At 42.6% G+C, this 19,624-nt stretch overlaps 1 protein-coding gene across 1 annotated transcript in view; it reads right to left on the reverse strand.

The window, feature by feature from the left end:
• The window catches only part of LOC128135302 (transmembrane protease serine 11E-like), a 48,383-nt gene that overhangs the window by 16,223 nt on the left and 12,536 nt on the right, over positions 1-19,624 (reverse strand). The window contains exons 4-5 of the mRNA XM_052774116.1: positions 8,968-9,035; positions 5,229-5,392 (exon numbers count right to left, since the gene is read on the reverse strand). Coding sequence (XP_052630076.1) covers positions 5,229-5,392; positions 8,968-9,035 — 232 coding nt within the window. The remainder of the gene's footprint in view (positions 1-5,228; positions 5,393-8,967; positions 9,036-19,624) is intronic.

The following is a 19,624-nucleotide window of genomic DNA, read 5'->3' on the forward strand; positions in this document are numbered from 1 at the left end:
TTCCAAAAACTGTACCCAAAAGGAAATGCAGGAGTTTCCTGAAAGGTGGCAAAACATGAGCTTTGGGCTCAGCAGGACAGTCATGCTCTTGTGTGGTTACATAGTGCCCACGACTTAAAACATCTCCCCTCTAACCTTCCAATATTCTCACCACTCTCTCAACAGGAATTACCTCCCTAGAGTTATGCACCCTTGTAGAAGCAGCAAAACATGGTTTAGATACAGGTGATGCAATTCTCATTCCTTCAACAGGGGAGAGTAACCTGGTAGAGACAAGGCAAAGGCTTTGTACCTCTAATTGTCCCTGTCACCCAGCCCTTCCTTCCCTACTTTTGTTCACTGGACCTGTCCTCACATCCATGACTTCCCCCCCTCCATCAACCACATTTTAATTCTGTCCGTGAGGACAGAGGTCCACACCTCACAGTGTACTTACAACTCCTCCATCTGGGCGTCCTGCAGCCCGAGGACAGGTCTGCATGAGGAATTATGTACCAGTTCTGCAGCGTGTATCCAAGCTGATACAGTTTTTAGCATTATTTTTCTTCCTGACCTACACTTATGCCCCAGCTGCAGTCAAGGTCTCACTACAGTAGGGGCAGCCCAAATTACTTGCAACCTCTGCAGGCAAGGCAGAGAAAGGGAAAAACAAGAACTGAGTGAGGAAATTAACTAAATCAACTTATCTGGGTCATCTAAGAAGTCAGACCAGGATGATTTCCTGCTTAATTCCTTCATCACAAGCATGTCCTTGCAAAATATTCATTTTAAAATACATTTCAGTCCATCCCATTTCAGTCAGCCTCTCTAGACTCTTGCAAACACTGAAATGTACCACCTTGTGCCAAACTAATGGCATCAAAGTGGAGGAATGTCATATCTCCACTGTATTTCCCAATGCACAGGTGCATGTCCTGTTCCACTCCCCCAAGCTGATGTTGTGGCTGGTAAAGTACAAAAAAATCAGACTGCTACATACATTATTTGAGATGAAATATTCCTCAGTCATCCAGGTCAGACACTCATCTGCATGTCTCCCACAGAAGACTCAATAAAGAAGTGAGAATCTGTCTCCCAGGTTCTGCACTTTGTATTTGTAAGGTGCTTTAGCAAGCCCCAGATGCCAGATAAATAGAAACAATAACAGTTAACTTGTTGATCAAAACGAATTCATGACTCATTGTTCATGGTCAAAACCCTTGGCTGTGTAACAGGTGGAAATATTTCCTACTCACTTTGAACAGTGCCAGTGATCTTGCAACCAGTTTCTTTCTGACGTCAGAAGTGCATTCCCAAAAATACATTGTGGGAGACTTCCAACCTACCTGACAAAAGGAAATAGTCTGGCAAGCTGCTCTACACTTTGCTTAATGGGGATCCACACTGTGAGTTGACTCTACTTCTAACCAAGAAACCCTGGGGAAAAAAATTCAGCCTTGTATGAGATCTCTTTGGTGCCATGTTGTGGTTTAACCCCAGCCAGCAACTAAACACCACGCAGCCGCTCACTCACTCCCCCCCCACCCAGTGGGATGGGGGAGAAAGTTGGGAAAAGAAGCAAAACCTGTGGGTTGAGATAAGAACAGTTTAATAGAACAGAAAAGAAGAAACTAATAATGATAATGATAACACTAATAAAATGACAACAGCAATAATGAAAGGATTGGAATGTACAAATGATGCACAGTGCAATTGCTCACCACCCGCCGACCGACACCCAGCCAGTCCCCGAGCGGTGAATCCCCACCCCCCCCCACTTCCCCGTTCCTAAACTGGATGGGACGTCACATGGTATGGAATACACCGTTGGCCAGTTTGGGTCAGGTGCCCTGGCTGTGTCCTGTGCCAACTTCTTGTGCCCCTCCAGCTTTCTCGCTGGCTGGGCATGAGAAGCTGAAAAATCCTTGACTTTAGTCTAAACACTACTGAGCAACAACTGAAGACATCAGTGTTATCAACATTCTTCGCATACTGAACTCAAAACATAGCATTGTACCAGCTACTAGGAAGACAGTTAACTCTATCCCAGCTGAAACCAGGACATGCCAGAACTATACAGAGGACAAACTGCAACACCTTCTTCTTTCAGTGCCAGTGGAAGAGCAAGTCCTAACGTAGGTGTTTCCAAGTCACCCAACTTCAATATCTCATTTTGCTGGCCCTTGCACTGCTGTTGAGAGAAGATAGGACTTAGTTTGCTTGACTCTCCACTGAAAAATATTTGGGCTTCCAGTGGGGTTTGTACACAAGTGCAGAGATCTCTATCACCTCCCATTTTCTGTCAGAGCTATAGTGGATGTCTGGAGATACCCGTGTCCTTGACCAGGGGATTATGAAGTCTAGCTAAATAAGAAAGCAGGGACTTCCGTAATAACACATCTGAAGATACTTTGATACAAATGTATTTTTGCAGCCCTATGTAAAGAACATCTACTGCTTAGTGATGATACAAATCAGAGACAATATTGTTTTCCTTTAAATTTTGCACACTTGCTATTTTTTACATCTGTACAATCAAGCTTCTCTCTCTTTTTGAAAAAAAACCTGAACTAATAAAACATTGTCAGTTTAGATTTTATCCCCTCTTTATCCCCAATCCTCAGGAATGAAGAGGCAATGCAAGTTCTACCCTTGGTCTGGCAGATTAGTTAGTTTTGTACTGCTGCCCTGAACTGCAGCTGAAGATCCGAGCATTGCAGCCAATTTGTAGGAGTTTGTTGGAGCTGATCCTCAAAGCAAATACTTTTGAGTGAAGTGCAAGTTGAGACAGGGTGTTGAACAACAAGATGATTAGATCCGGGGAGGAAGACTTAAGGACGTTCTCCTTATCAGACCCTCGTAGCATGCAATGTAAATAAGTGCCTGACCTGGATTTCTTCAACTAGTTAGCTATGCTTAGCTAAACTAAGCTATATATTATGGCCCCCAAATTAGAATCTTTTGATAAGATGATTACGATGAACAGGTTAATGATTTTTTTACAAGCCATTATGAAATTGTTCTGAGATTGCCTCAACATAAACAAGGATTCCAGCTGGCAAAACCATCAAAGCTACAATGAAGCAAAATTTAGAAAGGTGCTACAGAGCATGGAAAAAGTCTAGGGCTTCTTAGCTTTCCTTGGTTTAAATACTAAGGTTGGGTAGGATATTTCAGGAGGGGACAGAGAAGCGGGAAATGCAAAACCTAGATCCTTCTCTGGACTGCCAGGATCTGTTGAAAATTGTCACTTCTCCCAGGTGTGAGGAAGAAGACAAGCTTTATAAATTGAGACCTGCATCTCCTCTAAAAGCATGGGAGTGCTCTTCTATACCCTTCACTTGAGTCAACCTGGTTTTCTTAAACGGTAGCACCAACAGGAGCTTGCCCAAGCCTCATAGTACTGCTGAAATCCTATTAGCAAAGAAAGATCTAAATGGAACCTTTTATTGTCATCTCTTAGAAATGGCAAGGTATTTTTTATGTTCCTTTGTGTCACATGTAATGGTTGCACAATGCTAGTCCTGTAGTGAATGGTAGACCTAAGTAGTCACTGTTTTATGGTTAGGCTGAGAGATCCAAGAAAAGCAACACAAAGTTTATCATACAACTTTATCAAACTAACAGAGAGATGCCATCTTTTACTGAGACCAAATATTTAATGAAAACATTGTGATTCAATTGTATCAACTAATTTTTTTAACTAGCAACTAGTACATTACTGAAACAGCCCTGGTGCAGTTCAAGGTCAACGAAAACAGAGTTTTGAGTCACCTCCCACATTTACCAGACTGAATAAAAGCAGCTAATCAGATAACTCGATGAGGAGATCACAGTCCTTTTCTAACAAGCATATTTGTACTCTTTCCAATTTTATCCTTTATGTAAGGCGCCAAATTAAACTGAAGCATCAAAACTCACTAAATCATGACCTGACTGTCTTTAAAAAAACCCAGAAAACCAAAAAACCACCCCCCCCCCCCCAAACTCTTTGAATCTCTCTAATTAATGCCCACACAGTACTTCTATCTGGGACAAATTACACATGTACTTTGCTGAACAGGAACTACCAGCATATAAACAACACTGCGGAGAAATGGTGTTTCTTTGCCCAAAGGGATGTCACCTATCATCCTGATCCATTCCAATGGGGAAGACCGGCTGGCCCATCAAGAAACAATGGGTGTGTGACAGCTCATATTTGAGTTTCACTGCATTGCTGCAATGCAACGTGCCCAGTTCAAGCACTGAGAGGCAGAACAAGAGGTTGCTCCTGGTCATTTCTGAGTGGGAGGAAGTCTGGGTCCATCCAGCATGGAATCTGGCCGAGGCTTCTTGTGTTTCAACACAGCTGTCTGGCCTCTGCAGATGTCTGCTGGTTTAAGTAGTCTGGTGTGGAACAGCAATCAGCAAGTAGCCACCCATGTGCTGTACCATCACCCTTGTGCTAGGAGTAAGCAAAAGGTCTGCAAAAACAAATGGAGCAAGTACCTGCCCCTTCCTTTCAACTAGCAACTCACTCTTGAAAAGTCTGACATCCAGAGAAAATGCTGACTATATATAACTGAAGCCAAGTCAGAGACAAGAGTCCAAGCCTGCACAAAAAATCTCTAACAGATCAGAAGCGTAGAAGAGGAGGGAAACCTGCCTTTCAGTGTCTGTTTGGTAATTCACTAAATCAAAAAGATAGTGCTGTTAATTTTCATATCCTGCAGATGTAGGTCTGCTTTGCAAAGAAGGGGCTAGATCCTCAGCTGAGAAGTCATATAGGTGAGAACATTTTCCGTTTCTTTCCCTTTCCCCTGGGGAATTTGGAAGGATTTTGATCCTCCCACCAAATATATTTTTTCAGTGCATTGGCTGTTTCCCCACTGTCATCCAAGCATAGTTTCTGCACTTTCAGGCTCCTCGGAGAAGCAAAGACCTAGGGAGCATGTTTGTGTTGCTGTGTACTGAAGCGCTGTGGTGAGGCTCCTACTCTTCACCCTGATAGTTGCATAAGGTTAGTACTGCAGTTTGGAGGGAGGCTAAGGCTGTACTGCAAGGCCACAAAGCAACTGCTCCTGTTTATCCATATTTAAGACATATTTAAAAGGGGGTTATACATTGCCACTGATTTTGTTCTAACTTAATGAGCAGGAAAGACTGTCATTCAGACTCAGTAACAGCCATCATCAGAAAGGAAAAATCAAGTCTCATCCATCAGAAAAGGGCAAGAACTACCTTTAAGAGAGATATAATATACTTACTTGAGATGGTAGAAGATCTGACATTTATTCGCAGGGGCCCTGTGTATTTTTTCAGGCCCCTCCGTAAGATCCTTTCAACTCTTTCTCGCAATGCTTCTCTAGAATCCGTGGAGGAGAACCAGAATGTGAGCAAAGCCTCTGCCATCACACCATCAGCATCTGGGCTACAAACCAACGAAACACAGTCTGGTTACCTTCAGCCCATTTCTGCATTTTTTAGTTTTTATTTTAGCTGCTCTAGAAATGGCAATGTAACATAAAGGATTAGATACATTTTTGAACATTTTGTACATTTTTGAGAGAAGGTATTGCCAAAAGAAATCCAAGCAAATGCTGAATGGTCAAACATGTCAGGCTAGAAGAAGGCATGATGCTTTCTGTGAACAAATGGCCAGAACAATATTATAATGGAGTCTAAAAAGCAGTCACTGATGGCATGCTTGAGACACAAGAGCAGGAGGGAATGAACTGATTTGACTGCAATGAAAAGCTGGATACACAGCACTTCAGAAACATCAGGTAGATGGTTAATGGTATCTAGACAGACCTTTCCAGGGTTCCATACATACACAGAATAAAAAGCTCCGTCAAAAAGGTACTTGACCACACAACCCAATTCCACCACTGCAATCTCTTGGGAGAACGTGACTAATAACCTCACGTTATGCAACAATAAATGAAACTCAGCATCATATCCACAATCTACTTATCACAGTCCAAGAGATGGACCACAAAAGGGGCCTTTAACATCTCACTGAAAAGTACAAGCAGCACCCACACTGCGACACACATTTCCACAGTTTTTATGTAAGATCAGAGGAAAGAAAAGGAAGAAAAATCTTCCAACAGACTGAATTCACCTGGTAGTAGCATTTCTTTTTCCTTAAAGCATCAGATACTGCAAGAGACTGAATGCTAGACTACAAACACCAAAGCGTCTGATCTGGCATAGTAAATCTTGCTCTGTGCTTGCAGATGGCTTATCCTTGGTCATTACACAGGGATGATAAGAGCATGCACTGAGAACCTTCTCTCCTGTGCTTTCTCTTGCCTGAGCCAAGAAGCAATGGCACAGCCCGCAACAGGTGGAATCACAGTTACTTCATAGAGGGGGCAAGCTAAAAGCAGGTTGCTCTGTCTTAAGCATCATTCAGATGGGAAAGGAAAAGAGAAGATCTTCCAGTTATATCTCACTACCTTTGTGACAGTGAGATAAGCCCATTGTCCGGGAGGGGTGGATCACTGCTCAGGCATCGGTCAGCAGGTGGTGAGCAATTGCATTGTGCATCACTTGGTTTTTTTCTTGGGTTTATTTTTTTCATTTTATTTTATTCCTTTTCATTACTAGTATTATTGTTAGTTTTACATTTTATTTGACTTCAGTTATTAAATAGTTCTTATCTCAACCCACGAGTTTTACTTTTTTTTCCGATTCTCCTCCCCATCCCATGGACGGGTGGGGGGAAAGTGAGTGAGCGGCTGCGTGGTGCCTAGTTGCTGGCTGGGTTTAAACCATGATACTTGGAAATTTGTAATTATATAAAGGAAAAATAAGATAATTAAAAATAGAAGACAAGTAGCTTATACAGAAGTCATGCAATCAGGCTATGATCTTCGAAAGGAACATGCACCAAAATGAAACAGACATTCCTGCTATTGCCAGTGAAGGGCAAATAAAAGGCTGTGTGTTATGAGCACACCAAGGCATGCCGAGTGTTTCATAGCTGAGCAGAAAGACACGTTCCTTGCCTCAAGGATCTCATAATTGAGACTGAGTAGCTATACATGAACTTTCCAACAGGCTGTTTTTTCCCTTTGTGCCAACTTCAGCATGATTGCTACTCCATTTATTTTCCAGATATTATCTGATCCAACTGTGGGTGTTGCTCTGCATTTCTGAGGTGTTCCCGCACCTCTTCCCCCACTCCTCTTCCTGTGCTGTGCCACACTGGAATTACTGTATCAACTCTTGCAAGCACACCACACCTCTCGAAACCCTCAGGTAAGTACAGCCCGCCTTGAATCACTCACTGTATAGCAAAGGTCTAGAGCCAAAGACACCTAGTCAAGATTTGTTTTGTCTTTCTCAGTGAGCAGTGGGCATTATTACTAATGCGTTGTTTATACTGAGCCAAAAAACATGCACAATGCTTTTCAAGCAAATTCACAACAATGACCCTGCTTAAAAGAGCTTGCAGTCTGAGCACTTCAAGAGGCATAAAGCTTGTATATTTGAAAAAGTAGACAAGCTTTGGAGCCTACAAGTCTTGCATCCAACACAGCAAACACCACAGTAAATACCTCCGTCTGTCCTTGGGAACAAGAAGTAATGAAAAATATTCTCCCTGCAGATTGGCCTCTTGGATCCTTAAATCACCTTGTCTACACTTGTAACACTCTAGTCAGTATTGAAAAATATTCCTAAAGCTACATTCAAATAATGACTTGTGTGATTTGCCTAACTGGGCATTAAGCTAAGGTAGAGCAGGGGGCTGGATTTCACAAACCATAGAAGAACAAGGAGAAATACATTCACAAGAATAAGATCTCGAGGCTGCTATCATTAGTCTTGCAGCTTTAGCGTGTGATTATTAAGACATTCAAGGTTTACTTGCAAAGCGATGGGCACTGTCACTCAGGAACAAGACCCTAATATTACAATAGACAGTTCTATAAAAAGGTCACTTTTCAGCACTCAACAGTGGTCAAAAAATCCAATAGAATATTAGATATTCTTGGCAAATGAACAGAGAATAAAAGAGAAAAAAACCCAAACAACATTGCTCAATCATAATCCCAGCCACAGGTCTGACCCCTTCATCTCAAAAAGCAGGGACAGCAGACCTGAAGGAGATACGGGAGCAGGGTGACAAGGAACAGTTCCTGCAAAGAATGGTTGAACAGCCTGGGACTTTCAACTGAAAGAAACAGTAGAGCTCATGGGGTACAAGAGAGAAAAGCAATATGATGGGAGTGTCTGATACGACTAATTGCATGGAGAGAAGGGATAGAGATCAACTTGTCATCACCTCTTCCGGCAGAAGAACTAGGGGCCATTGAATGATCCAAAGAAGGTGGCTTTTCACAAGTTAACTCCTAACTAAATGATTGAGGTGCACAAATTTCAAGAGTCCAGGGGAGACTGGACAAGTCCTTGGAAAATAACTCCACTGGGGGCTGCTAAACAAACCACAACCACTTCAGGAAATTCCAAGTGGTAAATAGCTGGAGGTAGGGAGCATACCAAGAAGCAGTTATCATACATGTCTGTTGTGCTGCTACTGTTCCCTAGGCACCTACTTATGCCAGTTCTTTGAGACACAACAGTGACAAGTGAGACCTTCTGAACCAGCACAGCCATGCCTGGGTTTTACTTGACAAGCCCAGCACAGGAGCAATACTAGAAGTAAAATGACATCCGCATTACAGCGAAGGAAATAGTTTTGAAAATGCTTTTTATTTTTAGATAGCTCAAGTTATAGCTGCTTTATTAGCTAAAGCTTGCTCAAGATCTGAACACAAACTTGTATAGAATTTGGACTGACTGAAGTTTATCTTCTGCATCAAGATCCAAAGGAGGGCATGGTTCAGAATAAGATTATGCTCAACTGGGGATTATGCTCCAGTTTTACATAAAATAGACTTTACTGAATCAGATCAAATGGCTCTCTAACTGCACTTTGCTTGGTGTACATTTCATTTTGTCTCAGCTGCGTGCATTTATTATAATCTCACATACCTCACTCTGATTAAGCGTGAACGGATGTATTTTTTCCTTAAAATGGAATTGTAAAATGTCTTGTCGATCTGTTGAAAAAAGAAAAATATAAGATAACAACAAAAAAGGAGGGAAACAGACATATTGCTGGAAGGAGCATTCAGAAAACAGCATTCAGTTACAAACTCAGAGTTTACAGAGCCAAGAAATGTAATCCAGCCCAGCCTCTAGATAACATTTGCCACAGACTTTTCCTAACCGTTTCCCACTTGGCCTAAGGCACATCCTAAAAAGTTAATTCATTTTTCTAAATATCCTATGACTGCATCAGTGTGCCACTACCGTGCTGTCCCATCCACTCCCAGGCATAATGAAAGACATTCATAAACATCCTTCAAACACACTGCTGCAATCTCCCCAGGCACAGCCTCCTAAAGATGGCCTACAGAAAGGATGCAGCATGCTGTGCTCTGCACTGCACTGAGCCTCTCTTGTAGGGGTCCTTTCTGGTACAGCACTTATCCTTGGTCCTATAGAAACTTATAGCAAAACTACTCGTGATCTCAAATTATATCCCCCAAATACCCTTGTGATTTGCCACATGGTAGGAGAATTGTCAAGCAATTCTCATCAGAAATCAGAAACCTAGGACTCATAAGGAATCAATCCCCAAATGACATCTTTGCTGGTGCCTGCTTAACCACATCCTGCTCTAGGCTGAACGTTGCCTCAAGATTGCGTGATCAGTCTGAGAGAGCGCAGTGTGATATAGCATGTCATGAAATTCTGCCAGGAATGGCTCAGGATCACTGAAGTATTGAGAAATAGCAAAGTCACTAGTGAGTTATGCGGTTCCTCCTATCAGCAAGACCCAGTAAATCGAACGTGTCCTGTAACCATCAAATGCATTACAGGAAAAACTACGTAGAAATGCTTTACAAAATCATGCAAGTTGTCTTTTTTGTAGTTTTTAGCCCATAAAGGTTGTCTGATTTAGCCAAATCTCCAGATTTTCTGTCTTCCAAAGGAAAGAAAAGGTAATGGTTCTCAAACTTCTAGTATGTTGAAATCTTTCAGATACAGAAACAAGCATGTAAGCATGAAATCTGGGAGTGATTCCTCCCAAAGAACACAAAGACCCTCTTTCCAGCCTTGGCTGTCATAGGATGAAGCCTCATGTCATTACACAGTGATACTGAAGCAGAATAATTTCGAGATGAAAACTGCACATTTTATTATTTTAAGGTGATTTTAAGCATACATTAGCAAGGAAAAAAAAGAAAAGTTCTTAATGGTCATGCATTGAGCTCATCTTTTATTTTGCTGTTACTGGCAGTTATTTGGAATTACTTAGGCATTTGGAAAAGACAAAATTCTATGGAAAAAAACCAGATCAACTGCGACAAGCTACTGTATATACGCAGAATGCACTTTAACCTGTCACTTCGCAGATTGCCAGCTGCTACCACTGCATTTTATGCGGCATACAGTTAGAAATCAAGAATGAAGTGTTTTGTTTCCTCTAACTCCGCAGCCTGTGCCACTCTGCACCCCCCCCCCCCCCCCCCCCCCCCCCCCCCGTTGGTTACTGGAAGTATTTGCCCTCAGACAAAAAGTCGTGGTGGTTTGGTTTTGTTTTTTTTTAATGATTACATTTGCTCATCGTTTTCTGTCACAGTGTTAACTGCTTCACTGATGATTGTCTAAGCAGAAGCACGTAGTTAAGCAGCACTGCCAGCTTTGTGGCACACAATGGCATGTGCTATCTTTGGCTGCACTGCCTCTGAGAACTTTTGAGATCTTTGGGACAGGGGTTTCTTTGCAGAGTGCTTTGCAAACAAAAGAGCCTTGAGTTGGGCTGAGGTACATCTCAAGCTTCTACATTGCTAAACAGTAAAGCAAAAGCAGGCTGTCTTTAAGCTTGGGACTGAAGAGGGCAAGAATTCACAATCCCTTGCAAGGGAGGGTTAAGTCAATATGACATTCCTGAATCCTTTATCTCCTCCTGGCAACGGTGTTTTCAAGCTGCCTGTACTGTCTCATCTCAGAGATTGCAAGTGTTGTTCCTACAGTTTCCACCTGCGTTTCTGCAGCAGATACAGGGATCCTTACTTCTGTCACCCATTCTCTTGTGTATCTTTGCTACAGCCTGAGCAGCTCACGTGATTGTGTTTTTTGTACTCCTGACATGTTCAGCTTTCTCTTTTTCTCCTCACCCTGGACCACTTCCTAGCTGTTCTATACAGTCTGATCAGGAACACCACGTGCTGCAGCAAAGACAGAGATTTCCAGTAGCATCTGACAAAACACAATTACACACAATGCTTTTTATGAAAGGACTCTAAGGAGTCCAAATGCAACTGAACTATCAGCAACAGACATTGTTTTCAGAAAATTCAATCCAAAAGGGATGTTAGTTATTTTTGTGGAGAGACCAGTAAGCATATGATTTAAAATGATAACAAAATTACTGGATTTGTGTTACTTCCGTTCTCTTTCACAATTTCATAACTGAATGAGAGAGTAGCCACTTTTCTCTTCCTGCTGCATACTGTCACTAACTTTCCCCTCCTTAAGAGTTGCCTTAGTTATACATCACCAATAGATTAAAAAAACAACTGGAGAGTAGTTTTGTTTCCAGTGATCCTTGCAGGGCCTTTAACACCTTCAAACTTGACCTGGTATTTTTTACTTTTGTAATCTGCTGTATCTTATCAGGAGAGATATGCTAGCCAAACCTCTGCACTGTGGCCCCTATCTCTCAAGTGCTGATGAATTCGTTTGACAGATACGAATCTGTCCCAGATCTCCTCTTTCCTTCAAGGATGATTTTGGTAACCTGAATTATTAACAGTAATCTTTATATTCATACAGAGTTTATGTAAGAGGAAAAGATGTAGCAAGATGCCTTCAGATAATAACTTTCAAAGATTAATGTTCTGTCTCATATTTTTACTGTTTGCCTTCCAGTAAAGCCTTTCATACCCATACCAAACAGTAAACATTTCTCTCCAGCCTGCTTATAGCTTTCTTTTCAGCTTGAGTCACAACCCTGGAACCCAACTAGAACTTTGCCCAGTAACTAGGCGAGACCCGGTCCTGCCTGGGCAAAGCATCTACACTCATTTTAAGCATTTTGCTTTGATTACAGCCTCTCAAAAGTGACACTGTCATGACCAGATCCCTTAAATTCACCACTGATGTAAGTGCATCTCACTTGCTTTCCTGGCCCTTGTCTAGCAACTGCTCAATGGTGACAGCTGCTGCTGCAGGCAAGGCCTATAAGCATTCTTAACCAAGTGCCAAGTCCTGCTCCTTTCAAGTGAGCAGCACTTTCCCGACAGCCTTTGTTTTAGCATTCGTCCAAACAAGATTTTCTTTAAGTTAATGTTTGCTGGCTAGTTTAGCTTAATGCCATCTGGTATTTCCTCAATTTAATTTCATATCCTCTATCCTTTTTAGAAAGCTTCTCTCCATGCAGTATAATTTTCTAAGACAAACTGGACTTCACTCCTTAACACTGGTCCATCTATGCAATACAGTAACTAATAGTGGCTAGTACTAAAGATGCAATAAGAGGGCAAAACATTCCCACCTGTACAAGCCTACCCACAAAGGAAATTCTTCCTTGTTCCTTGCAACCAGAAGTTGCTTTACACATTGATGAACGAGACTTGTTTTCCTATCCTATCTTGAATAACTCCAGATCTCATCATTATCCTCTTTTTCTCGTGTTGCACCATGGGCAACCCTCTGAGGCCTGTGAGCAACCTACTAAAATCTTCATAATTTCAGAGTTGCTCAATATGCCCTGCCTCCCTGGGACCCAAAAAACCCCCAAGCTCTGGCAGTAGGCCACATGCGACAGGGATCCCGTTTCTCCAGCATAGGACAGGGCTGACATGAGCTGGGCTTGCCCAGATGCGTAACTGGGTCTGGAAGGGTTGGCTGTGTCAGCCTTTGCATTCTCCCACCACACACTGCTCTGCCACTGCACGCAGGGTAACAGGATTTATCAAAAAGTTTATCTTAAATCTAGTTTGACAGAACTTTCCTCTGGAATATTTGCTGAACCCACTGAGTTACTTGCATGGGATGTTCAAAAGCATTCAGTAGGTTTGGAAGCACAAATCCTTTTGTTGCTCAGTACTGTTGCTCTTTTGCCTGCTGCCAGTGTAGTCCTCCAACAGCTATCCTCATACTACATTCTTCCTCTTGCTTCACTAGCTCTTTAGGATGTAAAGCCTATTATTAGTGATTTTTAAAGCTTTTTGACTATAAATATTAATTGGAACATACCACCTGGTTCAGTTTTGTGGCAATCATACAGTATGAGTTACTACTAATCAGTTGTGTTAGTTCTGTACCTAGCACCCAACTTGCTGGCCAATTTGCATCCAATTTACAGCTCAAACTGCTGAGACCCCCAGAGCTGACCATAATGCAAATCCAGTAGCAGCTCCCTTGACAACCTGATATATCTCCTGCCCCGGTTTCAGTTGAGGGGTTAGTTGGGAACCCTACCAGAGATTAGAGGGAGAGAGGGCGGGAGGAGAAAGACAGACAGGGACAGCAAAAAATGAACCCAGCACTGTTCCAAACCGGGATGTGGACATCACACTCCCTTTAGAATCAGAGATAGCAACTACTCACAGCAGCGACAGCCCTACAGCCACAGTGCTTTCCCGAGGCAAAGAAAATGGGCCTGAAGGAGAGCAAGTGTAATGATCCTGGGGCCTCCAGCAAAGCAGAAGATCAGAAACTTTCCCATCAGAAACCATACGTACACAAAGAAAGCATGTGTCATGGCAGGCAAGAGCAGTGTGATCCTATACATATGCAAATGGTATCACAAATTCTTCACAGAATTTAAACTAACTGGACTGCTAAAGCTGGGAGGTGAGTAAGCACTATCCAACTCTGCACTAAAATAAGGAGCTCAGCTGGATGGTTCTTGGAGGCAAAAGAGAAATAACTGACCTTGTACATTGGTTCCTAAAAAGATTGGGCTTTTGGATAAAAGAAATTAAGAGGACTAATACACAGGATAATGTCAGGATTTAAAGTACCATGCTTATGCCTCGTGCAACCAATCTCAAAGGCATGTAATGGCATGAGAGTTTCATTATAGCTGGAATTAAGGTCACCTAAGTATTCCCATTCCTACTCCCTGCTTTCAATTGTCCATAATTACCTTCCTAAAACTTTCACGCTGCCATTGAAATTTTGTCCACTTAGGAAGGAGATTTTCCAACTTTTGGAGAGAAAATCAACTTTGGAGAGAACACCATTTGGGTCAATATCCAGAGAAGGGCTTTTGCGTGTTTTGATTTGGGTTTTTTTTCCAAAAAACTATGCTTTTCCCAGGAAAATTACTCTGCACCCTCTGTTTTTTTTAAGCAACACTTAGATGTAAGGAGCTGATATACAGGAGTGAATAGCTCTTAGGAAAAGAATAGTTTTATGAAATCTAAGGAAGATCGATGGTGATGTATTCAGGTTACAAGTGCCCAAATACCATCAACCCTGCAAGTTCAGTACTGAATTTGGATTCTCGTTTTTGACACCATGTTCTAAACAACCACTCTCTTGACTGGCCAGATTTTTATCTCAGTGACACCAGTTCACATCTTAAATCACTTCATTGATTTAATTAACTGTAAACAATGCAGTAATTCTGGATTGTGGGTCTATAATTAAGATAAGATTCTATCCTTAATCACACACACTATTGATAAGTGCCCTTTATTCCATTTTGAATTCCTTTTTCCAGCTCAGGTTCACATCCATTTTCCTTGTGCACATTTTATAGCTTTTCTTGCCACACACTGGATCTGAATTAGAGTTACTTGTTGGGGGGGGTGGAGGGGTAGGGGGTGTCTTCTTATGATTTTCCTGGCTTTGTACATGCTTATTAGACCTTCTTCCTTGATGAACCAAGAAAAAAAATGAGAAAAAAAAATCAGCCTGTATGCCTATTACTTGAGAAAATTACATTGTATTAATAAGTCAAAGAATCAATGAAGTTGAAGGATCATTGAATTTAAGTTAGAAAAAAGTTGGATATTGGGCACATTGTTGATAACTAACCATTTAATCCTGGAAATTCATGCTGTTTGGTAGAGCATGCTGACAGTTTGAGATCTTACAGGTGAGGAAAAACACTAAGCTACAGATTTATGCACTACACTGCATCAACTCATGCTAGCACTAAAAAGTACTTTGTACTTTTCCCTCAATATTTTTTTAGTTCCCTGTGCTACTGTGACCTGCGGAAACAGGAAAACCTGGAAACAAAAGTTAAAGCAAGAAAGCATCTCAGTTTTTAAATCAATGCCATTTATGCCTAGGCCAGTGGTCTTTTTCTTCTTTTGATTTCAATAGGAATTTCTGAAAAAAGCATCACAAATGAGATGCAAGTGCTTTCTGTGAGTTATTTCCTCTCTCGGTGTACAGCACTTCACCTATATCTTTAAGGCCACACCTGTATATATACACACGGGCAGTCGAGTATGCTGTCAACCTCTAATTCTAGAGCTAAACAAACAAGTCGCCACACTGTCATCTTGGCCACTGTTACATTACCATGTTTCCCAGTTGGCTGAATTACTGTGGAAAGATGCTTTCTTCTCTGTTTCAAGCCCCAGTCACCCATAGAGGGCACCCTTATTGTACCATGGTAGTCCAAGGACAGGATTTCCTATTTGCGAGAATCATTCGCTTAAAATAAAGCTTTTAAAGCAGTTGTCAAATGCCCTAGATTTATTTTAGCATTTTTTTTTCTCAAAATGCTCCTTAATCTTAAAGATCTTTTTTACATAGATAAAAGATTTTTTTTGTCCATTTTACAACATTATTTTGCAGAACAAGAAAAAAGGGAGAGTATTATTAAAAAGCTTTTTAAAAGATTCATTTAAAAAGCTTTATTTTTCTGGCTTTTGTACTATAGATTCACTTTTAAATAAAATTACCTTCAGTGAAGAACAAGAAAAACTTTCAATAAAAGTTCCGTTCTTTTCACCTTATATCAGCAATAAGCAAGTACTTGAGGGAGACCATACAGAGCCTAGGACTGCTTGGGTTTAAATAAGGACTTAGTGTTTAAATTTTGGGATCCATATCTGAAAACACTACCAAATCTCTTTTGAAACTTACTACAACCAGGAACATCTTTACTCAGTTTGGTCCGGGTGCTGCAAGACTTGGAAAAGTCCTTGGAAAGATTTGGCTGCTACAGCTACCATAATTTATCTTTCTGTGATCTGTCCAATTTACCTTCAATTTTCTTTTGTTTCAGGGGCTGAGAGGTGAAAAGAAGTGTTTGGGGGGGTGGGCGAACAGCACACATACAGCAAATGAAGCTCCATGATACTTGTAAATACTTGCACTTTTTAACTTGCTGTAAAAAAGAGTCATGTTAGACTCCCTTAAACTTCAGCACACTCCCCTTTCTTGGGGCATGTTCAGTTATCACCTCTAAATTGGTCCTCACAGTCTGGTCTCCCAGAGCAAATAGTCCTTAGAAGTGTTACAAAAACCTGCTGCCTTAGAGATCTGCTCCTACTGAGTTAACCTCCTGACCCAAGGACCATAAGGCACTGATTGAGCAAGCCACATGCTTCTGAGCTTTACCTTAACACCGACATGGAAGGTGTGACAAACACACCTTGTGTACAGATTCAGCCAGCTTTGCAGATAGCTCTTGGCTCTGAAGTAATTTGTATTTCACCTCCCTCTCTCTTCCAAATACACACATGCACACTTCTGCTCCTCAGGAAGACTTGAGTCACATCTGACCCTAAAAAGGCCACATGTCATAAAACAGCAGTCTCATCTACTCACTCACTGCTGCTGGTCGTCTTTTCAGCTAGGCTTCCTTTGAGTTCTGCTCAGATGGAAACTTTAGCCAGTACTTCAGGCTTTGGCCCTGCAGATGTGACAGTAAGCTATTCACAACTCAAATGATACAAGGTACTTCCTAATATCAGGATGGCTGCAAGCTTATCACTGGGTATAAAGTAGCGTGTCTGTCAGTTACAAGCATTCTGTTGAAGGCTAACCGATCCACCAAACAAGGTTATCAGGTGTTAAAGCTCTGCTTTCCATGGAAGCATAAGTGTCTACACGGGAATTAAGAGAGAACAAACACAAAAAAACTCAAGTACCCTGATGAGAGTGAATAAAACCTGAGTGTGCCAAAGGAACTTAGTGGGTCCTTTCCTGATTACCCACCCATAGGCACTTGAAAAATTCTTTCCTATCTCTGGGGATCTCTTCTCAGGTGCTGAAGTGGCTTTATGGATTTGGCCTTTCAACTCTCTCCAACTCAGTTCCCTGTCTGCGGAGAGGAGACATCAGTGCCTGGGGGCTGGGAAAATGTGGTGCTTTGGTTGTAATTGAATTGTGCTAAAGCAGCTGAGAATCTGCACCACTGAGGATGCAGAGGACAAAGTGAGCTCCCACTGCACCCCACTGGTGTCCTTTGCGGTGGTGGCCCAGGAGGCCGCTAAGCAGAGGCATTGGATTCAGCTAACAAGCCCCAGTTGTGAGCCATAAAGTGGCAGGGATGGTGCAGAGCTGCAGAGAACTACTGAGTACCAAATGCTGCACTTGACAGTCCTTGGGATCCTCACTTACCTTAGCAGCACAAAGAAGGGGGAGGGGGGATGCACGGCACCTGCCTGCCCCTCTGCTTCTCTCTCCTCGTAGTGAGAGAAATGTGTTAACAGCCTCTGAAATCATCGTCTGCCAGGGGAGAAAACTGCCTCCTTCTTTACCGGCTCCAGTACAGGGACTCATCAGTGAGTCCTTAAACCAACCAAGAACAGGCACAGTTATCAGAACTATTCTGCAGCACTTTCCTGTGGTATCACAAGTGTCTCTGCCATACCCAATAGAGACACTATTTCTAAATTAAACCCACACTAATTCAATTCTACCAGGCAGGACAAACTTCAACAGCTGTATTCATTAAAAACTTTCCCCAATGTCTGCACTTAAGGCACAGAAGATTCTCTTATCACTTGAAGTCACTGAAGCAAGATGTCTGTTTCTAAGAGAGATGGCCAATCGCATCCTGGCCTGTATCAGGAACAGTGTGGCCAGCAGGAACAGGGAGGTGGTTGTTCCCCTGTACTCGGCACTGGTGAGGCCGCACCTCGAGTACTGTGTTCAGTTTTGGGCCCCTCACTGCAGGAAAGACATTGAGCTGCTGGAGCGTGTCCAGAGAAGGGCAACCAAGTTGGTGAGGGGCCTTGAGCACAAGTCTTGTGAGGAGCATCTGAGGGATCTGGGGTTGTTCAGTCTAGAAAAGAGGAGGCTGAGGGGAGACCTTATCGCTCTCTACAACTACCTGAAAGGGGGTTGTAGTGAGGTGGGTGTTGGTCTCTTCTGTCAGGTGTCTGGAGATAGGACAAGAGGAAATAGCCTCAAGTTGAGGCAAGGGAGATTTAGGTTAGATATTAGGAAAAATTTTTTTACTGAGAGGGTTGTCAAACATTGGAATGGGCTGCCCAGGGAAGTGGTTGAGTCACCATCCCTGGAGGTATTCAAAAAGCGAGTGGACAGGGTACTCCAGGGCATGGTTTAGGGGGCTGGTTAATGGTTGGACTCGATGATCTTGAAGGTCTTTTCCAACCGAAATGATTCTATGATTCTATGATTCTATGTCCTGACACACAACACTGAGTCCTGAAGCAAGAATCACTTGATGAAATTTCATTACTTCAATAGAAATATTGGGATAGGCAGTAGTTTCCCCGGGGAATTACCCACGTATCCTCTTAATACAATCCCCAACCACTCTGCCCAGATCCAGCCAGTTAGTTCTGTGTTGGTTTCAGACGGTGGAAGGATAGGGGAAGAGCCCAGGTGCCTTGCGGATAATGAGACAACAGGGCAAATCCATGCCAGTCCATTCCGTAGCTCGAGGCACTCACGGAGAGAAAACAAACACCTTGCCTCTCCCCCAGCCACCCAATTAGCCAGGGAGGGAGCCATGCTACACTCATACCTGAGAAGCATCCATCCACCCAAACCACAGCCTGGCTTACCATCACATGGGAGCAGGAAGGATTAGGGGATAATAGACAGGGCATAGCCCCAGAAGCAGGGGAGGGTACAGTGTCTAATGCAAGAGTCCACAAAGACACATGGACTAGGACAGGGAGAAGCAGCCTGACAGCAGGGCTGGGAACAGCTCTGGCCAGAGGAGAAGGAGACAGGGAGATACTAGTGTAAGGAGAAAGGTGGCATAGGTTATCCTTGAAGAGGGGAAAGTCCAGAACATCTAGGAGAAAGTATCAGAAAGTTATTGTAGTGGTAAAAAGAACAGACAGGTACATTTGCAAGTCACTGGTGGGCAGGGTAAAGGCTGGTGTCCATTTCTGTTTAGCAACCAGCCATGTACTGAAGGGGTAACCTGCTGTGGCTGCTCGGTATCCACTGCTCTCTCACAACTAGACACTTGGCCAGCCTTCAGCCAAGACAATTCTCATTAAGATGGGCTTGATGAGGTACTAATTTCGAGCTCTTCTGAATGCACACCTCCTTACCTTGGGGTCAAAGATGACTTTCCACACTGGACGCAAAGCCCCTCCACCCTCCTCCCTGCACACAGAGCAGTTAGTGCTGCTGCCCAGAGTAGGCAACTGGGATCATCTCATCACCCGGGTCTATC

Source organism: Harpia harpyja, chromosome 2 (assembly GCF_026419915.1).
Source record: "Harpia harpyja isolate bHarHar1 chromosome 2, bHarHar1 primary haplotype, whole genome shotgun sequence".
Taxonomy (NCBI): Eukaryota; Metazoa; Chordata; class Aves; order Accipitriformes; family Accipitridae; genus Harpia; species Harpia harpyja.